Below are 23,229 nucleotides of genomic sequence, written 5' to 3' on the forward strand. Positions count from 1 at the left end.
CTAAGCAACTAGGGCTGAATACTCATTACCAGGTTAAGCCATCAATAGCAGCAACTCATCAAAATACAAATTTTTGAAGCTGGGACAGCAATGCTCTTCTAATCTCAAAATGGCAGGTCTATGTTCCTTGAGCTTTTACAATTCTTTAGAGCGGACACCACCTTAATACTTGAATACTGGAAACTATGGGTTCAGTCCATACTAACCCCACACTCTCACACATGACACTAAGTCAAAGCCTTGTGTAATCCACAATAATTCGATTCTGTTTGATGGCAGAACTCTATTCAATACAAATTACTACCCAAACAAAGATATTGCACAGAACTTAAGCTAGGCCCAGGCAGCCTTAATGCTGACAGCTCCTGGCATATTAGGGATTCACTCTGCTTTGCTTTTAGTGCCACTTTCATCTGAAATTACCACATAGGCTAGGGGGAATAGTGAAAAATACTATAAAGTTGAGATTTTTTCTGGAAACATTTGAAAATACAAACGCTTTCATCCAGCCTGGGTAAGATACTATCAAGATCATTTCACTATAACCATCATCACTGATCAAATTTGATTTATAGTTTTGATCATAAAGTTTGCAATATTGTCTGCTTCTATATGTAAAGACACTAGATGATAGTTATAGAAAGTGGTCAATTTGCACTGACTAAAATGAAAAAGACTTTAATTTACAAGAGATTCCTATCAGATGGGTATGTACAGTTCCTAATTCTTAAGAAACAAGACAGCCTTTTCAGAGGTAAAGTGAGCTCARTTACCTTTGTCAGCTGCTGTTCAGAAGAAAAGCCCAAACCAAATACAGTGTTTGCTCTGCTGTCCGCCCACTGGCCAAATTTCTGCGATGTTTTAGTAAAGGTCATATTAGGTGTGATTGTGCTGTTTATGATCACCTGTTTAAAAACAGATCAAAAAAGAATTAAAAAGTAGAAGTAACACTGGAAATGCATATCCTAGCAACAATATAATTCAGAGTAATTAGCAATCTAAATTTGGAAATTACTGTATTTATGAAGAACTCTTCCCCTTTATGAAACAGTTTCATAGTTTTTAGCGATTTTTAAACTTTATCTTCTTTTTCCAAAGTACTGTTGTGGTCCTGCAGTTAAGCTTGCTGCAGGAACTTCCCTGAAATGCCAATTCAAAGAAATAGCAGGGACAAAAGCCATATCTGGCTTCAGCCTGCCACAGAGTTGGATGCCTGACATGCATCAGATGGAAAAAAAAATCACAATGTAAGAAGAATTGGATAGCTTATTTAATACTGAGATTAACTTGGAAGGGTGGTAAAGGACATCACTAGCACAAAGTAGTATCAAATGTGGGCCTCTTCAGGATAAAAATTCTGCCACTTTCACACAGGTTCGCTAATACCTATTTCAATACTAGTAGCCTCGAAAGCAACAGTGATTTGTCTAATTAAAGAAATAGCCAACAAGAGGGAGGCTGTTAGGAGGAGGTCACTGAGGAACTCAGTGGAACAAGCATAAGCTGTAATCCTACAAAAAGGAGTGAGACGTCTCAGTTCATTATCAAAAATCTTAGCTTTCTTTTCAAGATACATGATCTTATGAGTCTAGARGCTCTTTCCCTTGGAAATGAAGCCCTGTGCAATGTTCTTTCTGCCAACAGAATAGGAGCTTTCTTTAGTAACGCGTACCATCATTTCCAATATGCAAATTATGCAGCAATTAAGCCAAATCTGTGGGACAGTTTAATTAACATGATCAGGAAGTATCCTGGCAACATCATTTACTATGTATTCCAAGCAGTTTTTTCTTAAGCTATCATTTACATTTAGCAAAAAGTGTGAATTAAATTTATCAGAGAAAGATCCGTATTTGCCTCCTTCCACCTCCCTGACTTCTAGCTTTTGTGCCGCTACTTTTATTTTCTTGCTTACAAATTGTTCAGCTTCAGTGGGTCTCTCTTTTTACATCACCACTTTCAAATAAACATACAATTTCCTGCAATTTGCATTGGCATGGTTTCTGCGTCACTGTACAGTATACAAAATTAATTGATTCTGAAGGAGTCTGAAAACATTCCCTCTGAATGATTTACCAACAGGATCAAAATAGACCAGGTAGGTGATAGTCATAGAGTTGTTTTCTGTATGGAAAGAATCAAGATAGTAAAGGGTGAGAGGTGATATCTCAACCAGAGCAGCCAACACTGGGGGTATATAAATGAGCTTCCGGAGTGGAAACGTTTTTGCTAGGCTGCCTCACAGGTAGAGGTGTAAATAGAGCTGCCCAGATACGCTCTCCTGTAGGCAAGCCACATAACACAAATGCAGCCCATGTAAAATCTTTCATCTAAAAGCAATCAAAACCTAAGTGCAATTCGAGATATTTAAACCACAGGAAAATTAAAACCTTCACAGATTTTATGCATAGTTTGACAATTCAAAGGGAGCATGATGATATGAGGATTGTAGGATACAACTGAGTCACAAGAAAGAGAGCAAAAGCTACTCATAATAATTGGGATGTTTTCCAAAAACTTTAAAGGAAGTGCTGTATGTATATTCCTTCTTTAAAAATCTTGCATCAGACACAGGAGCTACTTAAAAATGTTTAACTTGTCAAGTCATAGAATTTATTTTAGAAGTTCCAAAATACCCTAAAATTTCAACTGCTGAAAGTGTTACTTCGATCCCACTGTGCCTATCAAATTAGATATCTGTAGAGTAAAACCAATAAAATGACCCCTGTTGCTGAAAGGCAAAAGGCTTATTCACTGGAAGCAGACAATGAGAACAATAATTTTTTCCATACCTCCTACAGTAATCATTTACTAAATATGTATATATTACATACACACACACCATACATATATACATATATAAAATACACCAAAAGGATTTTTTTACATCACAGACCAATAATATGAAACAAGGGATAAAGGAATAATAAAATCTACAAATTGTAAACCAAGAAACATCTTATTTAGCAATGAAAATAAAAGGTTATCTTAGCACCTTAGAGAATAAATTTTTTTCTCCAGTCAGAGCCACATCTCAGAAAAGGTTGTGGTGATCAGACACCTTCAAGAAATTGACAGTTCATCTGTTAAATTTATAATAAGCTGCAATTAGTGAAACTGCCTGGAAAGCGGCTCTGTCTTTTTTTAAACTCCCTCCTCTGCCAGTCAAGCACTTGAGAAATCCGGCGTTCCCGTGGACAAGTGGAAATCTCAGCAAAAGCCAAAGAGATTAAACCAGAGCTGCATGGAAATGGTTCAGAGCAGTTGGCCCCTGGCAGGGATATTGTGCTGTCCCATGTCTCCCCTCCTTGTCCTCACCCTGTCAGCTCCTCAGATGAGCAGCAAGACACTGCTGCATTAAATTTCAGGAGTATTTAGCTTGCACGTTCAACTAACCTGTAAATTCAGTAACCTCTTATGAACAGAGATGCTACTTTCTCCAGGGAATGATTGTGTCGGTTGTATTTAGGAAGGGAGCACAAGCACTGTTAAAAAACATTGAAAAAAAAAGAAAGGAGACAACTGGCATTATTCTTTCAAGAATCATAAAAAGCAGGGCTTGGAAGGGGACTTAAAGGGAATCAAGTCCATCCCCTGGTCCAAAGTGGGATCAACCATGCCTACGTTAACCTGAATGAAAGTGCTCCTGGTAATATCTTCATCTTCCTGCCTCAACACCTCTTGCCTGGGGAGAAAGCACAGGATCCATTTGTGACCACTGCAACAGGAATGTTCAGCCGAACTGGGAAAATTCTCTTTTTTTTGGTGACAGAAAGAAACAGAATTTTCAAGTTTCAAAGGATGGACAAAGCTGAGAGAAACAGCGCAGAAGGGGAAAGTGACTGATTTAAAAGCTGTTCCTGACACAGTGAACTGGTGGGCTCTTCTCCATCCTTAACTTCAACCTATTAGTCTAACCCTGTAAGAAAAGGCAACCCACCAATTCAAATGTTCTCTTGCAAAGTAACTTTGCATTTGGTCCTCACTTATATAATGTACATATGACGGAATTCCAGCTGCCTCAGAAAACTGAATAAACTCATGGACTTTTATCCAGGATTAATGGATTCAAAAGCCAAACAACTCTCTAATCAAATGTGATCAATCCCTGAAGTGGTTAAAGAGTTCTCCCTAAAGACAAAGGCAAAGATGAGCCATAATATAATAAGCACCTTACAGAATAATAAACCCATTCATCATACTGACTGAGTTGTCTACATGCAGTTAAAAAAAACAAATCTTCCTTTGCTCTCATCTACATGCAAGTGTATCAGATGGTGAACATTCCCAATACATCTGCATAAGCCAAACAAAACCTCATACTAATATTACTTCATTTGGTGGAAAAACAACCCTCATAGATATAAACTTTCATTTAAAGAGGGCACAGAAGAATTTTCACAGCACAAGGTAAGGCTACGTCAACCAGAAATGACATTAGACATTTAAAAAAACCACACCAGGTATATTCATCAGATAAAAATGAATGCGAATGGCATACAATATTTATACAGTATAGCACATGCATCTTGCTGCCTTCCCATGGAGAGAAATTGCCAAATAAATCAAGCAGAGAGAGGTCACAAGGAAGCCTAAGTGTGTAGAAGAAAAAAATGTATTAGCAGCTCATGCTGCTCATAATATATGAGCAGTGTACATATATACAGCCAGCTTTTATTTTAGGGGATGCTAGTGTCGAAGGACTGCCAGTATTTACAGGGTTCGCCTTCCCAATTTCTCACATTGCATTACAATTGTATTACATTATATTACAACAGCACACTAAGGGAGAAAAAGTCAGCTTGTTTCCTGAAAATACATTTTCTCAAGTCACTATTTTATTAATTGAAGGCGGATATGAATGTTAGCTAGCTGGCAGGACAGACGGACTGGAGCTGGAGGAGCCTGCTGGGGTTTTGCCAGCTTGGCTCGGAGCAGATGCCCTGGCAGCATTGGCCACAGCTTGCCAGAGCGAYAGGAGGGACAAGCAGAGATGAGAACAAGCTCGGCTCCAAGAGGAGGAGAAAAATAGTCACGGCAGGCGCTTGGCAGACCCAGCGGCACGCTCAAGAGGAGGGTGAAGGAGCGAGCGGGAATGGGTCAGCGTTTCCTCTAATGAAATAGCCAAATGGAGGATGAGTCAATTCACCCAGACCTATTCTTATTCCAGGACGAGTGTGCTAAATTGGGAATTATTCTGGAATTTCCCCTTTAAATCACCTATTATTCTGGAGTAATTTCAGCTCTAGAAAAGCCCTAAAGCATGAAGCCATAGCATCTACTCATTAAGGAGTCACTGTATCAGCTAGAGAGCAAAAACCTCCCCATTTCATTTTCACACCTCTGAATATGTGCTTTCCACTTTGCAGCCCCTTGTGAAATGTCGTTTCTCCAACCYACCAGGCTGCTAATCTTCAGCAAAGATGCATCTCAGTCTAAAAACAGAACTGAAAAAGGAAGAAGCTGCCAATCCTCTGGCCACAGCTATCACAGGCTCAGCAGGTTCTTCCAGCTCATCAAGTAAACGCAAACCAGAAATGCTTGCAGCACCGGATATGAAGATGAGGAGGCAGGGGTGGATTTGCATAAAACTTCTCCCTCTGTCCCAAATGTTCAGCAGCTCCGTCATGGAACATACCTAGCCATGTTTCCATGGTTTGTGCTATCCTCTGCTATCTACCATCCTTTGCACTTCTGCTGAGAGCTTCAAGACCGGTATGTAACGTCTGCTCACCAATAAATTACTGGTTTAAGGAAAAAGAGGCTGGACATTACATAGGAGATATTATAAAATAAATCTATGCACAAAGCACAGCAAATTGTTTCATGATGAAGGTGCTAAACTCTACATGTTGTCTCTTTTGAATTAAAAGCAGAAAGCCACTGCTACCTGCAGTCTTTTCTGGCACCTGAATATTGGATTGCATCAACACTTTACCCACAACCCTGTGATGCTAGATTATCTCCTTTCAAATCTTACACAGCCAGCACGCACACACACTGTTAATCAAGACAATGCTACTTAAAAGAGGAGAAAAAGAAAGAAAGAGTGTGTGTGTGTGTGTGTGTGTGTGTGCGCGCGCATGCGCGTACATGACCTTTTCTGCAGCCACCTATCAAAGTGATTCAGAAGTAGCACAAAGACAAGCTCACAGCAACCTAAGAACTTACACATGAAAGAAGTAGCAGCCTTTGGCCAAAATAGTGAACCTGTAATACAGGAGGATTAAAGATAGCTGTTTTGCAAATCAGTGCCAACAGATGGGATCAAAACTTTCTCCTCACCATTCCCCTCTCCCCATCCCCAAAAAACCACAGTCACAAAATTCCCTGTAGCCTGGGAAAAAGAAAGCAGCAACTGCACTTGTTCTAGTCTTGGTTCTTCAGCAACACCTGACACAAGTAGTACTCTACTTTGGATAGGCTGAGGGTATGGATTAATCCGAGTAGAAGCATAGTAACCRCATGCTAAAAAAGGGCATTTCATTTCTCAGTTTTGGTGTTCCCTCTTCCTCTTCTCCATCACTTGTGCACAACTGGGGAGGCTCAAAAGACAAAAAAAGACAGGTGGTGACCAGACAACATCTGCCACCAGACTCCTGCTCCAGGTACTGATAATTTCAGCCCTATGTAGCTAGCAAGCCTGGTCAGCCACTTATTTTCAAGMATTTCTGTTCTCCACAGTTAATCAGGAGGTTAGCTATTTCACCCATCCATGAATTTCAAAAGCTTCCGTAACCACATAATTTATTTCTGCTACATGAAGGAGCTGAAGGAAGGGGAACTATAATGACTCATATGCACCGACACTAGGACTTCATGGAAGCCAGAAAGGATTTGCTGCAATTCAAACCATTTATTTCTCAGCCTGAGCTCACCCTACAGAGATGCGACCATCTTTCATGGATGGACTATCTTGTATGATGATGCTGCTTGCTTTGYGGGGAAAAGGGCCAGTTGTACAATTGCATACACTTTTTCTTCCTGGAGATCCACCTTGCATTCACCTAGCATAATTCAATGAATGATGTTATTCATTTTTAACCTCTTTCAATAAATCAAACAAAAACCTTTATGCCTTACATTTGAAAGTGACTGTTAACCTCTTTAATAAGAGACATGTAAAAATAGACACTCCCCCCCCCAATGAAAAGATTAATAACAGTTTTTCCCCTGGTAAAATATTGCTGTTAGAAAGTCCTCATTGAGAACCTGTCTAAAGCAACAGAAGTGGGTTCATGATTATGTGAATTCTATTAAGTTAAACTCTAGGTACACCTACTCCATTGTACTCTTTTTCTTCCCAAGGTAATTAACATCTCTGCAGAGCTAGTTTCCCACCTCCTCTAACCAGTCTAAATCTCTAAAATCTCCTATTTTTGCTTTGACATCTGACTAGATTTTTTTTCCTTTTAGGCACAGCACACACATCCAACCACCCACACGATTCAAAGCACCAGCAGCTGTTTCATGAAGGAAATCTACAGTGAGAAATTTCAAGCCCTCTATACTGGAAAAAAATTATTGCCTGGAATTTCATGCAACATTTCATAAAATATATAAACCAATATATTTGCAGATTATTTAAAATTAGAAATCTTTTTTTCTCATGTTTTCAGAGGCAGGGAGAAGAATACAGTAAAGCCATTTTTTTTCCTGGTGACTAAAAATAAGCTGAGGGAAAAAGTTGCATTTTCTTGCAATGAGATGCAATACAAACAACACATAGCTACATCACATTCACGCTTTGGAGTATTTAATAAAAGTATACTGTCTTTTCTGTAGTCTTATAATTTAACTGAGCCCCTATAAGAAGCATTTAACCACTGATCATTTCTGCATCCCTAAAGCTCTATCTCAACAGCTTCATGCACCTACTTCACTTCAGCATGAAGGCCTCTAGGCGGAGGTCAGAAGTGACTTGTCCCAAGATCCCAGCTGGTTCCAGCACATGCACATCAAAATGAGAATGAGCCAAACTAGGAATGGATGAACCATACCACCTAAAGATAAGACTAAGATAACGTCTGTGAAGAAGGAACCAGCAGACTGAAGCAGAGTCGTAGGAAATGAGTATTTCTCTGGGGACAGGATGACAAGACTATGGCAGTGTTGCCCACTGCCCTGCTTAGAAACCTTACACTTGACATGGACAGTGTGGGAGGACAGTGAGCCCACAGCAGTGGACTTCATCCTTTTGGTTTTCTTCACAAACACTTGTTAGGACTTGGGGCCCACTTAGGCACCCTAAAACACTTTTTCTGACATTGAAAGATGATTTGGCTTGAGAAGAACCAGGTTGGGCTGAGTCCTGAATGCTGCACGAAGAACAAGATTGGTCTTTGAACTAACCTTTCATTCCTCCCTTTCCTTCTGCCTTAAGCATCTCTAAAGATCCCCCTACCTCAGTAAAGCAATGTACCCTCATATTGCTGACAACACATGCCTTCTCCCTGGTCTTACCCCCAGTTGTTGTGGTGGGGGTAATATTGGGCATGACCTGATCTCCCTTCTTGCTCATCAGACCCAGATGGGAGAAGGAATGATGAAGACATTTTGTGTTAACACCTTGAGTGAACAGTCAGCAATGAGACAGCTTATTCCTTCCTCTCTAAAATCTAGAAAACTTGTTCCTTGGGGTGAAAATGTCCAAGGAAAGCAGACACACTATTTTTAGGAGACAATAATATCTATCTGGCATCTTCTAAAGCATCTAATAGAGGTCACTGTTAGATGACAGTCTGAAAAGTACAATCTGGTCTAATAATACCTAGGAGCAATACACTAACAACTGAAGATAGGCTGTATCTATGAGATAACATAAAATGATATTCCTTCTGCCTCTGCAGAAATGCCTCATTCTTATTTTGCCATTAGAAAATGGCTAGATGGAGGCTATCTAAGGCTCATATGATCATCCTGTTCACTCCTCAGGGAGAATCAGCTTTGAACTTCATCTAGTTTTTAATAGTTGACAGTTATCTACACTATTTACCATTTTCCATCTAACAACTATTGTGCCACTGCACATGACTCTCAATCCAGAACCAAGGAGGAAGTAGTGTGTGTCTTCTCTTCTCTTCTCTTCTCTTCTCTTCTCTTCTCTTCTCTTCTCTTCTCTTCTCTTCTCTTCTCTTCTCTTCTCTTCTCTTCTCTTCTCTTCTCTTCTCTTCTCTTCTCTTTTTTCTTTTCTTTTCTTTTCTTTTCTTTTCTTTTCTTTTCTTTTCTTTTCTTTTCTTTTCTTTTCTTTTCTTTTCTTTTCTTTTCTTTTCTTTTCTTTTCTTTTCTTTCTCTCTCTTTTTTTGGGGGGGGCAAAATTGGGAAAACACTGCATCAAATCGTTTGATGTTCATATTTTAAGAATACACAATTCAGTGTAGTTTATTTATAAAATCCATTCATTCGGCATGACTTGATTCGCATATCTGATATATTAACTTTCTGAGTAGGGATTTCCAAGTATTATACTGGCATTGCAGCAGGGCAAAAAAAAGAAACAAATAATTGATATAGATCTTTTGCAAAGTGATCCTTAGGGCTTCATAAAGCACAGCTTATAGAAACTGTTCTGTATTACTTTCAGTGGCTGAACTTAAAAAAGAGAAAGAAAAAATCTCAAATTAGGTGACAAACAACTAACTAGTGCTGCATTTATTGCAATTCTTGAYAGAATTTCCTACTATAACGGAGAGGAGGTTGTGCTTCTCCGAACAAAGCAAGCTGAGCCCTCCTGGGAGGAAGTTCTTGGGCTTTCCAGCTCAAGAAGATAGAACAGGTGCACAATGCACCCTTGGGAATAAGGTTTCCATTCCTCAGCCCCCTTATCATTTCTTTTGGAGGAAAAAGGTAGCACAATGCAAAACCTGTAACAAAACCAAGCACCACCATGGTCATGGAAGTCTGATGAGCTGATACGAACGTGTTTACCATATGGAAAATTTGCCTATTTTAATTCCATCCCATAGATTTTGTATTGAACATTATTGAAATGAAACAGATAAGGAAAAGCATCTGCAAACTCTACCACATTGTATCTGTTTTGATGATGCTATGAAAACCTTGATTTTTTCCTCAGCTTTCAATTGATAGCAGACACAGGTTATTTTCACCGAAGATTTGTTAGAGGTTCTTCAAAACCTCTGCTAAGTTCAATGTTCATAACCTGAAACAGGCATGTTTTGCTTGATTCCAGGTTTCATTAAAATAACATCATATGGCATAATTAACCTTTTTGGCATATCCTGATACCAACATTAATAYTTGACTGTAGTGATGAGAAAAGCAATTCTGTGAAAGGCAATTATGTACTGAAACAATTCCTTAAACAGGGCTTTTCCAAGATTATAGAGAGGTTTTAAAAACAGAAAATCTATCTGGGCCAAAGTTTCTCTATTTGCTGGTATATGATACCATTAGAAATTGCCTGGTRTGGATTTTTAACATCTTCTTCTTAAAGAGTAGCAAACTGGGCCTATGWCAAGGTTTCTGTAACACCAGTCTCCTGGATTCAGTTGTGTGTCCTCTTTGTACAGATCCAGTGACATATAGATGCACTGCATATCTGAGTAGAAAAACTAGTCAGATAGGATCAAAYCAAGAGGCAGACGTGGTTCTGTTCTTCTCTCAGATACAGCTGTTGCCAGCACTTTGYTATCTGTTCCTCTAAGCTTACCAATTGGCTTCTGAAGGATTTACTTCCAGAAATAGTCTAGACAATGAACTGAGATTTTTTCACATTTGGAAGTTAGTAACTTGGAAAGAGATTAATATAGAAGCATTTAATTGATATGAGTTCTATAGTCTCCCCCCCCCTTTTTTTTAAACCAAAACACATCGTCAGCAGATGATCAGCACTTGTGTTTGATTCGGTCTCAGGGGACATTCTCAAGGGACTTGCCAAATTTCCTGGTATTYACTCATTCCATTTCCCAGATTGTGGCAAGCTCTCTTTCACTTACAGCCTTAGATCTTGTTTATGCAAACATTTTTAATTTTTTCATCTATTTACAGCTCATCTCTCCTGATATTAGCAATTCTGGAATTACCATTGCCGTTAAGCTGTAACACTACTTTTCTTCTGAACGCTCAAGGACCTGTCTTCACAACCACTCCCAACATCACTAGCTCTGCATATCTAAACCAGTCTTAGTAACTGCTGAAAACTCTTTTGCAGGCAGAACTTCAGGTAATATACTGTCTTCCAAAGTATTAAATCCTGTAGCTCCTCTTAGATTGAATTTCTAAATATTTGATATTTTCTTAAGAAATAAAGGATGATGCAGCTGGGTAGTCTCATCATTGGCTAAGAGCTCTATTTTGTGTTTAGTGCTCCATTTCTTCATCACCAAATTCCAGACAAAATGTTCTCAAGTTATTTTAATATCTGGAGAGAACAAAATCTCAAACTACTTTGTCAGCTGAGTACACCACAAACACAGACAACACAAAATATTTTAAGATCACTGGGGACTGTTATTTTCATTAATTTTATCCACTCTTATTTCAAAGATGTCATTGAGAAAAAGACTAAGTCTTGGGTTTTATAACAGAAGGACCCACTGCATACCTTTGTGTGTCGACCCCACAGTTAATTATGTGGATTTATTTTCTAGTTGCTTCTGTCCTGCTTCAGCTTCCAGTCACTAGCTTGTTGATTTGTTAGCTATTAGATGATTAGAAGTTTTTCTCTAATCTGGTCATTGTAACCCCAATTTCTCTTTGATGCTGTACAGACTGACCTATTTGTGTCTCCTCAGAGCCAAATGTGGAGTGCAGCTACTYAGACACACAGAGCATGTCAGGAGCATCCACCCAGGCCAGCAATCTGTGCCTACAATGGCACCGAGATCACTCATCCAATGGCAACTTTTGCCAAAATTGAGAGTCTCATCTGAATCCTTTAAATTGATACTAAAAATCTACAAGTTGCATTCACAACTCCTCTAACATCCTTAAGTGAAATCAGAAAGTAGATATTAAATCCAGCACAGTAAAATTATTAATTATTCCCTATAATTTGTTTCACTGTCTCAGAGAAAGAACAATTTCTAGTTTAGGTTAAACTAGAATGCTGGGACTCAGCACAGGACAGATGTGCTCCCGCTGTTCATTTGCTCATCATACAAAATGAAGGAGAAGTTCGCTACAAAACCAGCATCTGCTGCTCAAAGCAGCCCAATCCACTTTCATTATTTACAACAACAGCGAACCCAAAAAGGACKGTGAAAAGCAACTACAGACTCCTCAGGGATCTTTTAGAAAGYACTTGGTTCAGCACAAATGGTACTAGAACATGCATCTCCTACACTAACATCTTCCCTTTGCATGTGCTAGGAAATCTCAAGCTGTACCAGTCTCCGCTGCAGCTGCCTTATGAAGCAAACTGTTCTGGTGAGAGCGGGCTAGAATAGCATCAAATTATTTCAGAGAAGTTTAATATATACATGCAGGCATTATAATAAGTACTCTATCACTGAGACAGAGCAGCTATCCGTATTATATTTTTGTATATATAAAGATCATAAAGCCACAACTAACATGTTTTCACTTACTAGCCATCTTGCCAACATAAAAGCTACAACATGTTTATTACAACATACACACAAATTATGCACTCTGGGAGACAGGATTATGCTTTAAATTTGTATTTTATACTGTGTTTTTATAGTTCAAAAAATGTTCTTCTCTTTCATGTGTGGGGTTAATTAGTTCCATTGGCTGGAATTACCCTTTTATGGTTCAAGTATCATCTTCAGTGCTAATAATCATGTTGAAATTTGTTCCAACAGTTCATGAAATACTTAGCATACTATGATAGGGGTGAAGAGAAGATGAAGGTCATCAAATACATTCAATTTTCTATATTACAGTACTCAGCTAGTCCAGGAGTGGAAATCTTTTCTTATAGTGTATGAAGGTTTCTGTTGTGGACAAATATGGACAAAAACCCAGGAATATTCAATCAGTCAACTTGGACATGGCCAAGAACCTGGGAATACTGGATTAGTCAACCTGGAGCTCCAGAAATTAAAACTTGTTCACTTTTCTACTGGATTATCCTAATGCAGATTCACTTCTGAGCTGGGATATGCCTTTCGGTTCTTCACACAGCAAGTGTCACACACTGTCTTTCTGATGAAAGAACCTTTTCACGCTGACATTCAGTGTTAGAATAGGTAATATTGAGCCAGTGCTCCCCTCCTCTCATGTTATGGTTGATGTTCTTTTTAGGACAAACAAAAATGAAGCTGGCAGCAATTTCCCATCCAATCTAGAAGAAACAGCATGAAGGGTAAAAAAAATGTAGCAGAAAGTTTTGAAAAAAGGGGATATCCATCTCAGTTACTCATCAGAGGAAAAAGCTTTGAGAAGGTGGAATAAAAAGTATTTTCTGCTAATTTAATCAGAGTGTACCAGAAAGGCTTCTTTGGAAATCATAGACCTGCCAGTACTCCAGTCAACAAAATAATCTTCAGCACAAGGAGTAGGGCCTCCTCACACTTCCACACACCCAGGGCTGTGAGCTCTAACCCACATCAGCACGGGGCTCTCCCACAAAGCAAACAGCAGACAATAGTGCTGATAAGCAATGAGAATAAATAAAGCAAGGGTAATACAGAAAACTAGGGCAGGTAAAACTGGAAATAAAAGAATCTCTGTCCCTTTGACAAAACACACATATATACTCACCCACACCTTTCAAAAGCATAAAGTTTAATTCAGGATTTCTCTGTGCACGTTAAAAGAAAAAAGCAGCTCATCACATTCTAAAGTCATTTTTAAAGTTCTTCCACATTTTTTTTATCTCTTGCAATGTAAGGCTATAAAACATCCTCCAACAATTTCACTACGAAATTATTAAACCTGAAAATGTAGGTCTTAAGTGTGACTCTTGTATCGCCAGCTAAGAGTATGTCTGGCTTCAGCCAAGTCAGATAACCCAAAACTCAACTGAAAAAAAAATAAAATAAAATAAAAAAAAGGAACCCACAGGGAACCTACAACATATAGCTGCAACAAATTAGTTACAACAGTAGCAGCGCTGGGAAGTCCTTTGCCTTTTACTAATCTGTTTACAATGGAGAAAAATGCTGTGAAGCCTGTAAAAGTTACGGAAAGATGAGGCTTCACATGGTAGACCTGCTGCAGTCACATCAGCTGGAGGACTAYATTCACTAAGCATGACTGTGGAAACCCGCTCGTCAGACATACCTCCATCTAACACAGCTGGGAGAGGACCAAGTGAACTCATAGGGATATTCTAAATGTAAAGACAGAAAGAGGCATCGTGATTGTTTCCATTACATGTTATTATGTKATCGTGAATGAGATCCACCAGGTCTTAGAGGCACGGTTAAATGCTCRAATGACAATACAGACACCGTGCAAGGTTCACATTGCCAGAAGCTTTTTTTAAGTCAGCACCAAAAGCTTTCTAATATCTAAATCACCTGATAAGATTTTTCCTGAGAAAGTTCAGATATTGGTTGATAGAGTTGATACTGATACTGATAAGRGCTGATTTTAGGTCAATTAAAAAAAATCTTGAAAAAACAATTTCATCCATGTTATCACACTCTGCAATTTATTTCTCTTATGAAAGGAAAGCTCCTTAAATCTAAGACCTATCTTTCAGCAAAATATCCTAGAATATTTTTAACAGCTATGTCTTAAAATAATTTCAGTTTCAYGGACAAAGAAAATTTTTTGTTTTGAATCGCTGAATATAGTAATGCTGGAACTCAGAATTTTCTATAAATGTACCCAGGAAGCCAGCCTCCATTCATGAGAACAAAAAAAAAAGCGTGGTGATTAAGTGATACAGAACTATTAAATTAGGTAGCAATTAGGACTGGTACAAGAACTGAGAAAGCCGGAAATGCATCAAGTATTAGCAGAGTTACACATCACCYGTTCTTACCTCCCCAAATACCTGCTACAGGTTGCTGCTGGGGCTGAACTGTGGGTACCCCAGACTGCTGGGTGCTGCCCCGCGTAGCAGCTCTGCCCCTGTAAGCTTCATCCTGTTCTCAAAATCACGTTGTCCCTTCTTTACGATGCTCACTGACATGTCCTAGTATACGAGTACATATTCCACTTAGCAATCAAGCAGCRTCATCATACTGTGTACTGTATTCACTTTGGGGAACATTATGTGAATACTGGCAAAATCTGGCCCACACTCTTATTCTTACTGATTGCAATTACTTCAGAAATAGACCCAYTAAATTTGCTTTCCCAGCACAACGATTTTTATGGTTATCTCATTAGTACCTTAACACAATTATGCTCAACTTAGCTGCTGATTGTCAATATTCAAAGTAATTGTTAGGTGATAAACTGTTTTAAATGATATAACAACTGTGAATAGGTGTCAGCCACCAACAATTTTTCCCTGAAACACGAAGTCCTTGTTTCTATATCATGCATTTATCAAAGTTAGTCTTGCCATCTATTCATCTTTCTAACCTCTGATTTTAATTTTTTCTACTCATCTGTCTAAGCAGCTCAAAGAAGTTACTTAAGACTGGCATCTGAGATGACTCTTGCTGTGYCACTTTTCTTTGTGGCATAGATCTCAAATGTCCTATGGTTTATTGCTAGATATTAATTTTAAGCTTGTTTTATGTTCCATATTAATAAATTATTTCTCAAAAGATAAAAATGACGCTGTGGAAATCTGGAGTTCTGTAGACATATAGCATTTGGAGAAAATGAGCGCTGAAACTTGGTTTTSAGATGGACTAGGAATTATACTCCTTTCCCAAATTCTATATGGAAACAATAGTTTCTTACCCTTTCCCCTTCACCTCTATACAGCTTGGAAAATACTTATTTCCAATTTCTTAAAAAATAAAAACAAACAAACCCCCCAATCGAGACACTATCATGCATTATTTTAGAGGAAGATGGTAACTATCAATCTGAATAATATTCATGCTCTCAAATTTTCTTTCCCACTCTAAACGACAGAATAACGCAGGTCAGTTTTAATGAGGAGCCTTGTGTATGGCTTTTCTCGCACACTGCACAACAACCTGGCACTTATGAGTACATGTTCTCCCTGCACTATCACCATACTTTGTCATTTTTCAACAAGCTGACTTTTGCCCACAGCACTGAGGACTTTCATATGGTGAAGTCTCTCAGCTGCCTCATTAACTCTGAATCAGTGTGTGCCCTTGCATTTCACAGGATTGTTGCCTCTAGCATCTATTATGCTGCAGTTTAGACAGCCTCTGGCTAAAAACTTYGTAAAACATTATGATGAAATTACTTTCTTGACAACATACAAGTCAATTATAATGTAATTAAAAGGTATTCTAATCTATTCCCTTGTTTGGCAATGGTTTCTTGGTTAAGATCATCCTGTGCATACTTTTATGGTATCTGTGATTTTTTTTTGCTATAAATTGCAATCTACTGTCCAAAGCATCTGTTTTTCTGTGAAAGAGGTAGCAATTAYAGTATCTGTAGAATTAAAGCGGTACAAGCTATTTTGACTCCAGGGTCTCCACTTTTCAGTGCTTGATTCCCTGAGCATTTTGCTAAGTGTTTCTGTTGTTGTTGGACTGGGAGGTTCTGGGAGAAAACTGGAGGGCTACGCTCTCCCCTGGCTGCTTTCCATCCCAGCAGACTCCTGGCTTTCAGCATGTGCTTCTCATAATCCCTCTGCCAAGGGAAGAGTGAAATTCCCCTGAATTCATTCTATACCTTATTACTTTCCCACCCCACTTTCGTCTTTGCTGCAGCCTCTGTCACCTCTGCACATCCCAGCCAGGCTCTTCTGTTCTTTTCCACAACTTGCCAAAGCAATCAGAAACTGAAGTCAATGTCCCACTGCGCGAGGCAGCAGAGCTCAGCAAACTTCGGGCCCCTCTGCCAGCCACGCTTGCAAAATGATTTCCCCAAATTAATGCTTTTAAAGACAGGTGCTTAGTGGTTCCTCTTCATCTCCACCTTCAGCCCACCACTCCTGAAACCTCCAACATCCTCCTGCCCTGAGGCAGCACCTGTGCCACCACACCTGGAAAAAAGGGCAAGCAACCTCCCTGGAAAGAGAGCAGCTGCCTCGTGAAGAGTGGATAGGGCTGTGGGACAGGAACTGCAGCCCTCCCCAAACCTGGACCTTCCCACACCTTCGAGGACAGCAGCAACAGCCTGAACAAGCCAGTCATGCAACAAGCACAGCTCATTATATTGCTGCTACATCAGAAGGATGCTAAATATTCATTAAATTCTCACTGCACGGCCTGCCCCTATCGTCCAGATGACAGCAGCACTAACGGGTTTGAGCAGCCCTATGTTCTTCTCCATATTTGCAATTCAACACACTGCCCAGAGCAACATGTTGAATCCTAAAAGTAAAATAAAGCTTACGTAACTGAGTAACAATCAATGTTCAAGTGAACTGCCTGTGCTCCTGATCATTTTAAAATATTGGTATTGTTGCTATGTAGTGTTGATCTGATGAGTAAAAAACCCGCCCACCCACCTACACACCCAAACAAAAAAGATCCAAACACAAAAAGGCACCTCTGCCAAAACAGTTGCCTATGCATGGTATTTAAATGTGATTTCTATGCAAGCCRTTGCAATGTGCCCCATATATGTATGTCTAAAAAAGTCTGTTAGAACAGCCACCTTAGAGGTAAAAAGAGGATGGAGAGTTGTAAGATACAAACTCTTCATCACCACCTTCCTTCTGTGACCAAGTGCCTTAACTTACTTGAGCTTCAGCTATTTTATCTTAAAACTGGGATAACTTTTGCCCACAATGATGCTGCGAAGCTAATCTGTCTGATATTTGCCAACACGTGAAGGAGACCCTTGGATGGAAGACTGTATTCTAATAWGTGAGATGGAGGGAAACCAAGACCAAACCAACAAATGCTATCTGTACTCTTGCTCACAAYTCGATCAGGTTTCATTTTGGGCTAGAAAAGTAGGTCAAAATGCTAAACAATAGTTGTTTGTGGGAGAAAAATCAACTCTTCTCATTAGCTGGGTACRCACATCCTCCTTGTTCAAATCAGCACCTTTAGGACTCTTAAAATGGACAGGCAGGGTAACTAGGGAGCTAGGGAGCAAGCCTGAAGGCAGCATTTCTTCTTAACCTGCTCCTTAACTAGTGAAAAGGAATAATTCATTTGGCAAGTAATTCACTCCTTGCTCAGGAAGCCCGAGGGAAAATTTTTAATTGCAGGGAAGCTCACCTTCTTCTGGGACATGCTACAGCAGGGGGCAGTCGCCTTTTGAATGTCTTTTGGGCAGATTAAGATGCAAATCTTGGATGCTTTCTTCTGGGACATGCTACAGCAGGGGGCAGTCGCCTTTTGAATGTCTTTTGGGCAGATTAAGATGCAAATCTTGGATGCTTATCTTGTTCTCAGCATCTGCTTTGCACTGCGAGACAGAGCTCTGGCTGTAGGCATGTMCTCCCCCTGCACTCTCCCCACGCACAGAATAATTACTTTCTTTTCATTAATTAGTCGCAATGCATGCATGCACATACATAAGTCAAACAATCCACTGCTGAAAGTTCAGTAGTTTTGGCTTGCAAGTGATGCTAGCCTGGGTTTTCAAAGCCAACAGCCCACTACTATCATGAGTAGGAGAATTAGCTAGGCAAAAGCAAGAGCTCTTGGTAAGCAGATCTAAGGGCTAAGCTTTCCCTGCAAGCTATATAGGTGCGTGCGTGCCAACTGCAAACCAAGGCACTTTGCTGCTGGTTTTAGAAATGAACACATCAGCAGAAACAACGTAATGATGGTAATATATTAATGYTGTACCAATGTTAATGAAGCATTACTATCAATTTAAATAGGCAGTATGGCTGATTTATAAGCCAATAAGTAACCAAGTATAGCACAGTAGATGCTTAGAAAAACAAGCACGTGAAATAGGCATGACATATAAAAGGTTTATTAAGGGATGATTTCTGGAAGATCTCTCTCCCAGGATAGTGATATTTTAACATTCTCCCCTGAACATGAAYATGGATAACAAACTGTAAACTTGTCTCGTTATCCTGCGTTCTGTGCTTTGGCAGAAATGACCAATGAATTTTGTACAAGAATGAAATGTTTTAACTCATACTTCTGACTGCAGTCCTCTAGGGAAAATGGTCACTTAGAAGTAACTTCAGAGGAACTAATCAGAAGGATGAATCTAGTATATAATAAAAATGGTTGTCTAATCCATCATTCAGTCCAAGCACTCAAAATTCTTWAAAGAAATACACCAGCACACTATCTGGCAATGCATGACAAAGTAAGAAAAAAAGAAGCTGGTGGGGGGAAACCTTCATGCCTAATTTGTCACCTAAGGCTGATGAACTCCAGTGTGAAAACTGAAGAAAATTAAATGCTAACCTATAAACATTTCAACCAGGCAAGTGAATACATAGTTGGCATTTAAATTACAAGCTCTAGTCTGCACACATCTGTCTCTTCATTCCCTTTAAAAAGGACATTTTGCCACCAAAAAAGCCTCAGCATTATCTACTTAGTACAGGTGGTGGTTTTAGATACTGTACTATAGACTCAGTTTTGACACTTAAACCTATTGGCATATTAAGATAGTAAAGAAGTCAAACTCATCAGAGATGAAATTCTGTCTGGGTCAATTAARTTGGGCAAAATCACTTCCAATGTGCTCCATATTTTTCAATTAGAAGCTTTATCACTACAAGTGTCTATAACAGGTTATACGAAAAACTGAGTGTTTATGAAGTTAGGTGTTTGATGTAACCTGTCCATGGCTAGCTGTGATAGCCAGGGCTCTTGCCACCTACAAACATGCCGGGGTCCCGCCGGTTTCCTACCTTGGCTCCATCCACGCTGATAATCCGGTAGCTGTTTCTCGTGCTGTCATAGAAGTAGGAAACAGTTACGGCCTGCTTGCTCGCGGGGACCCAGTTCTTCTTTGTGCTTGGGTCGATTTGGAAGACGTGGGCTCTGGTGGTGAAGATGGGCTGCTCTCTAGAATAGGGAGGGACAGGAGAAACGCAGGCGTGAGTCCCTGGGAGATGAAGTGTCCCAGAGGCCCTGGCTTGCCCAGCATGGCGAAGCGCGTCATCTGGCCTCAGGAGGCAGAGGATGCCAGTGACTGTGGCCTCGTCTTGGCCACGCAATGTGACTCCCAGTGTCCCAAGTCATTGCCAGAGCCCAGGAGATGATCAGCAGTATAAGGCCAGATTCTCTCCCCGTGTGATATTAATTGGGTACCCCACTTTTTTCTCAAAACTGCTAATACTTATTTCAAGGAAAGGACAGTCACATGCATCCTTTCCCAGCACACAAATTTTGCTAAAACAGACTCCATATGGATGCCTTTGCTCCTATCACTCATTCATGTGAGTCACCACTTAGAGCCTGAAGCTCCCTGCGGATTCCCAATCTCTAGCAGAGTAAAGGCATGGTATAATTATTGAAATATTAAAATCTCTCTTCTCAGAATCAGACTATTCTATGCGTGTGCATGAAAACTTCACCAGATACAAAAAAATTAATCATCTTGGAAAAGGAGGGGAAAAAACACCGCCAAACCCCCGTATTGCATTTTCATGCAACAAGAGGTATCTRTGGGTAAAATACTGCCTCTGACACTCCTTAACTTTATCAACCTGCAGGTGTTTTTACACAACAAGAGGATTTCACCCATGATCAAGGGGTTTGGTTTTACCTTATACAGGTGGCAATGCAAAACACACGTAAGACCAGAGAAGACACAGGATCAAACGAACAAAATGCGATACAAAGTCATCTAGGTTCAAGATCAGAATGAAGRCTTATTTAAAGGCCCCCAAATTAAATCCACTGCAAATTACATCTTTATTCCAAGTTTAGAAGTGGAAGTGACCTATAAGTCAAGGCTACGGTGTTTTTAACATATATATATGTGTATCTTGTGCTTTTAGTTCTTGGAAAGCTACAGTAAATAATGGTATATGTTAAGTGTTTCATTCAGCATATTTTTACCATGTACAAAATATTACATCATGAATAGTTCAACTTGACAGAATTATGACAGGATTCAAAAATAGTTGTATTACAATAGAGTACATCATTGTAAACTCTCCAAAATATTTACCACATGCAAACTGAAAAGGTTGCCATACAGAATTGTGCASAAAACAAATGAAGACAGTCAGACGAAAGGCCAAAAATCTCTCTTTCATCTATTATTCTTTTCTATTCATATAAATAATCCTTTTCTATTGCTCTTAGGTTTTGAATTATGTTTTTATTAATGCTTCTATAATCTTCAACTTCTTTTATAGCCACTTCTGTGTTTTTAGAATATAACAACTTCAGGGACTATACRTAGGAACTGTATACAACATCAAGCAGAACCTTAACTGTTAAATGCTGCTATATTACAAGTAATTAAAAAGCAATGCCCAATAAGGCCTAAGAAAGGAGAAAATGAAACCTTTTTTTTCTTGTTCTTCTTTTCGAGGCATATGCAAAGTTTTAAATTTTCCAGGGGCTGACGAGTGTATTTCTGGATAGACAGCTGTGCTGAACTCAGTAAAACACTCAAATGAAATAAATTTAAATATAATAGGACTGTCATGTTACAGCTGTGGAAGGGTATCGTTTATTCCATGTCTTCCTTATCAGTAGCTCACTGAATCTGACTCTCATTTCATATACTAAAATCATAGAATCATAGAACAGTTGAGGTTGGAAAGGATCTCTGGAGATCATCTAGTCCAATCCCCCTGCTCAAGCAGGTTCATCTAGAGCACACTGCCCCAATAAAGTCCTCAGCTAGGAAAAGCAGGTAGGTCTTTGTACATTTTTAAARTATTTCAATCATATATTATACAGGATTAGCAGTGTAAAGCCCAAGGTCACATTTTTATGAAGCAAATAAAAGCAACTGAACTTTCTGCTTCTCTTCCTATACAATGCATGAAGTGTCAGCTGAGTGACCAGTGGTTTATATGTGACAAGGAACGCAGGGGAGTTTCCCCTAAGCTACTTACTTTTTTTTTTYCCCCTAAAAATATATACGTTCTCTGAGTGGAGCTAAGTAAAAGGAGAAAYTCTCCTTTAACATAGCACTGAGTTTTTAGTCGATTCTATTAATAATTGTTTTTTGCTAATGATAATATGATCTATATATTTCAGGCCAAACTTTCAGAAGTTTCAGATTTTTCCTTCCTGAAAATTCATCCCACAACAACTGCATTTCTGTTAAGTCATCTTAGCAATACCAGAAAACAATGTTTTGAAATTTTGCCTGGCCTCTCTACAACAGTGGCAGTAATCATATAAAGCAAATCCAGATATAATGAAAGCAGAATGAGGTGAAAACCAAAAAAAACTCCATTTTTACGTAAGTCTTACAGCAACTACTACTGTCAACAGGAGCTGTATACCTGCATCCAAGTAGCTAAACTAATGGAAAATAAAGTTCAGGTCTTGAAATAGCCATCTAACCATTCATTTGTGGCTTTTGTTAAAAACTAAAGGCAAACCTTGACTGTGTTTCTAACCTTTATGATTATGAAAACAAACAAGAAAAGCACACTTGGTCTTCCCAGGTGCAAACAGAAGCTCTACCGGTCATGCTGTTAGCTAGTTGATATATTATTTTTTAAAAATAGTAATAATAAAAAAGTTGTTAAGTGTTTTAACACATTCAAAATAACTCATCTATTGACCTATAATTGAGTCTCCGGTGCAGACAGTCAGTTGGTTGCTCTTCATCTACCCCTTTGGCCTTTYCGTCAGAGGCAGCTCTAGAGGAAATCAAAGCCCGGAACAGATTTTTGACTTGCAAGAACAGACAAAGCCTCCCATGAGATGCACCCTCCCACAAGAATGGTCCAGCTTTGGCCTGTAGTAATTAAGACAAGAAGAAGCATTTTGCTACGACAGTTGTCCGGCTGTGTCCCCCTTGCTCGCAGCCCACTCCTGCTCTGCCGCACCGTTCCTGTCGAATTCACTCGCAGGTCTGTGCCTGGCATCTCCCCGAGAAATGCAAATCCTTGAGCACAGCTGGTGAGCCCAACAGGCCAGAGACGAGACTGAAGTTCGCTTTCTGTACTGCCCATCTGGATTTGCAAATCCAGCAGTTTCCCTACTAATAAGCTCCAGTGGCACAACTTCTAATATGAAGGATAAATGTCTGTACTCAGGGGCTCCCAAACTCTTCTGACCAGTGATGCACATATATGCAACTATAAAACCGTAGCATTCAATCTTTAATTTAAAC

General features: G+C 39.4%; 1 protein-coding gene across 1 annotated transcript in view; it reads right to left on the reverse strand.

Annotated features, from left to right (window-relative positions):
* The window catches only part of HOMER2 (homer scaffold protein 2), a 40,148-nt gene extending 17,167 nt beyond the window's left edge, over positions 1 to 22,981 (reverse strand). Inside the window, exons 1-4 of the mRNA XM_085303675.1 lie at positions 22,943 to 22,981; positions 22,676 to 22,851; positions 19,826 to 19,982; positions 774 to 905 (exon numbers count right to left, since the gene is read on the reverse strand). Coding sequence (XP_085159801.1) covers positions 774 to 905; positions 19,826 to 19,982; positions 22,676 to 22,851; positions 22,943 to 22,981 — 504 coding nt within the window. The remainder of the gene's footprint in view (positions 1 to 773; positions 906 to 19,825; positions 19,983 to 22,675; positions 22,852 to 22,942) is intronic.
* Between the last annotated feature and the right edge of the window lie 248 nt (positions 22,982 to 23,229).

This window comes from Rhea americana, unplaced genomic scaffold, assembly GCF_003343005.1.
Source record: "Rhea americana isolate MKP2758 unplaced genomic scaffold, rheAme1 scaffold_2, whole genome shotgun sequence".
NCBI classification, from domain to species: domain Eukaryota; kingdom Metazoa; phylum Chordata; class Aves; order Rheiformes; family Rheidae; genus Rhea; species Rhea americana.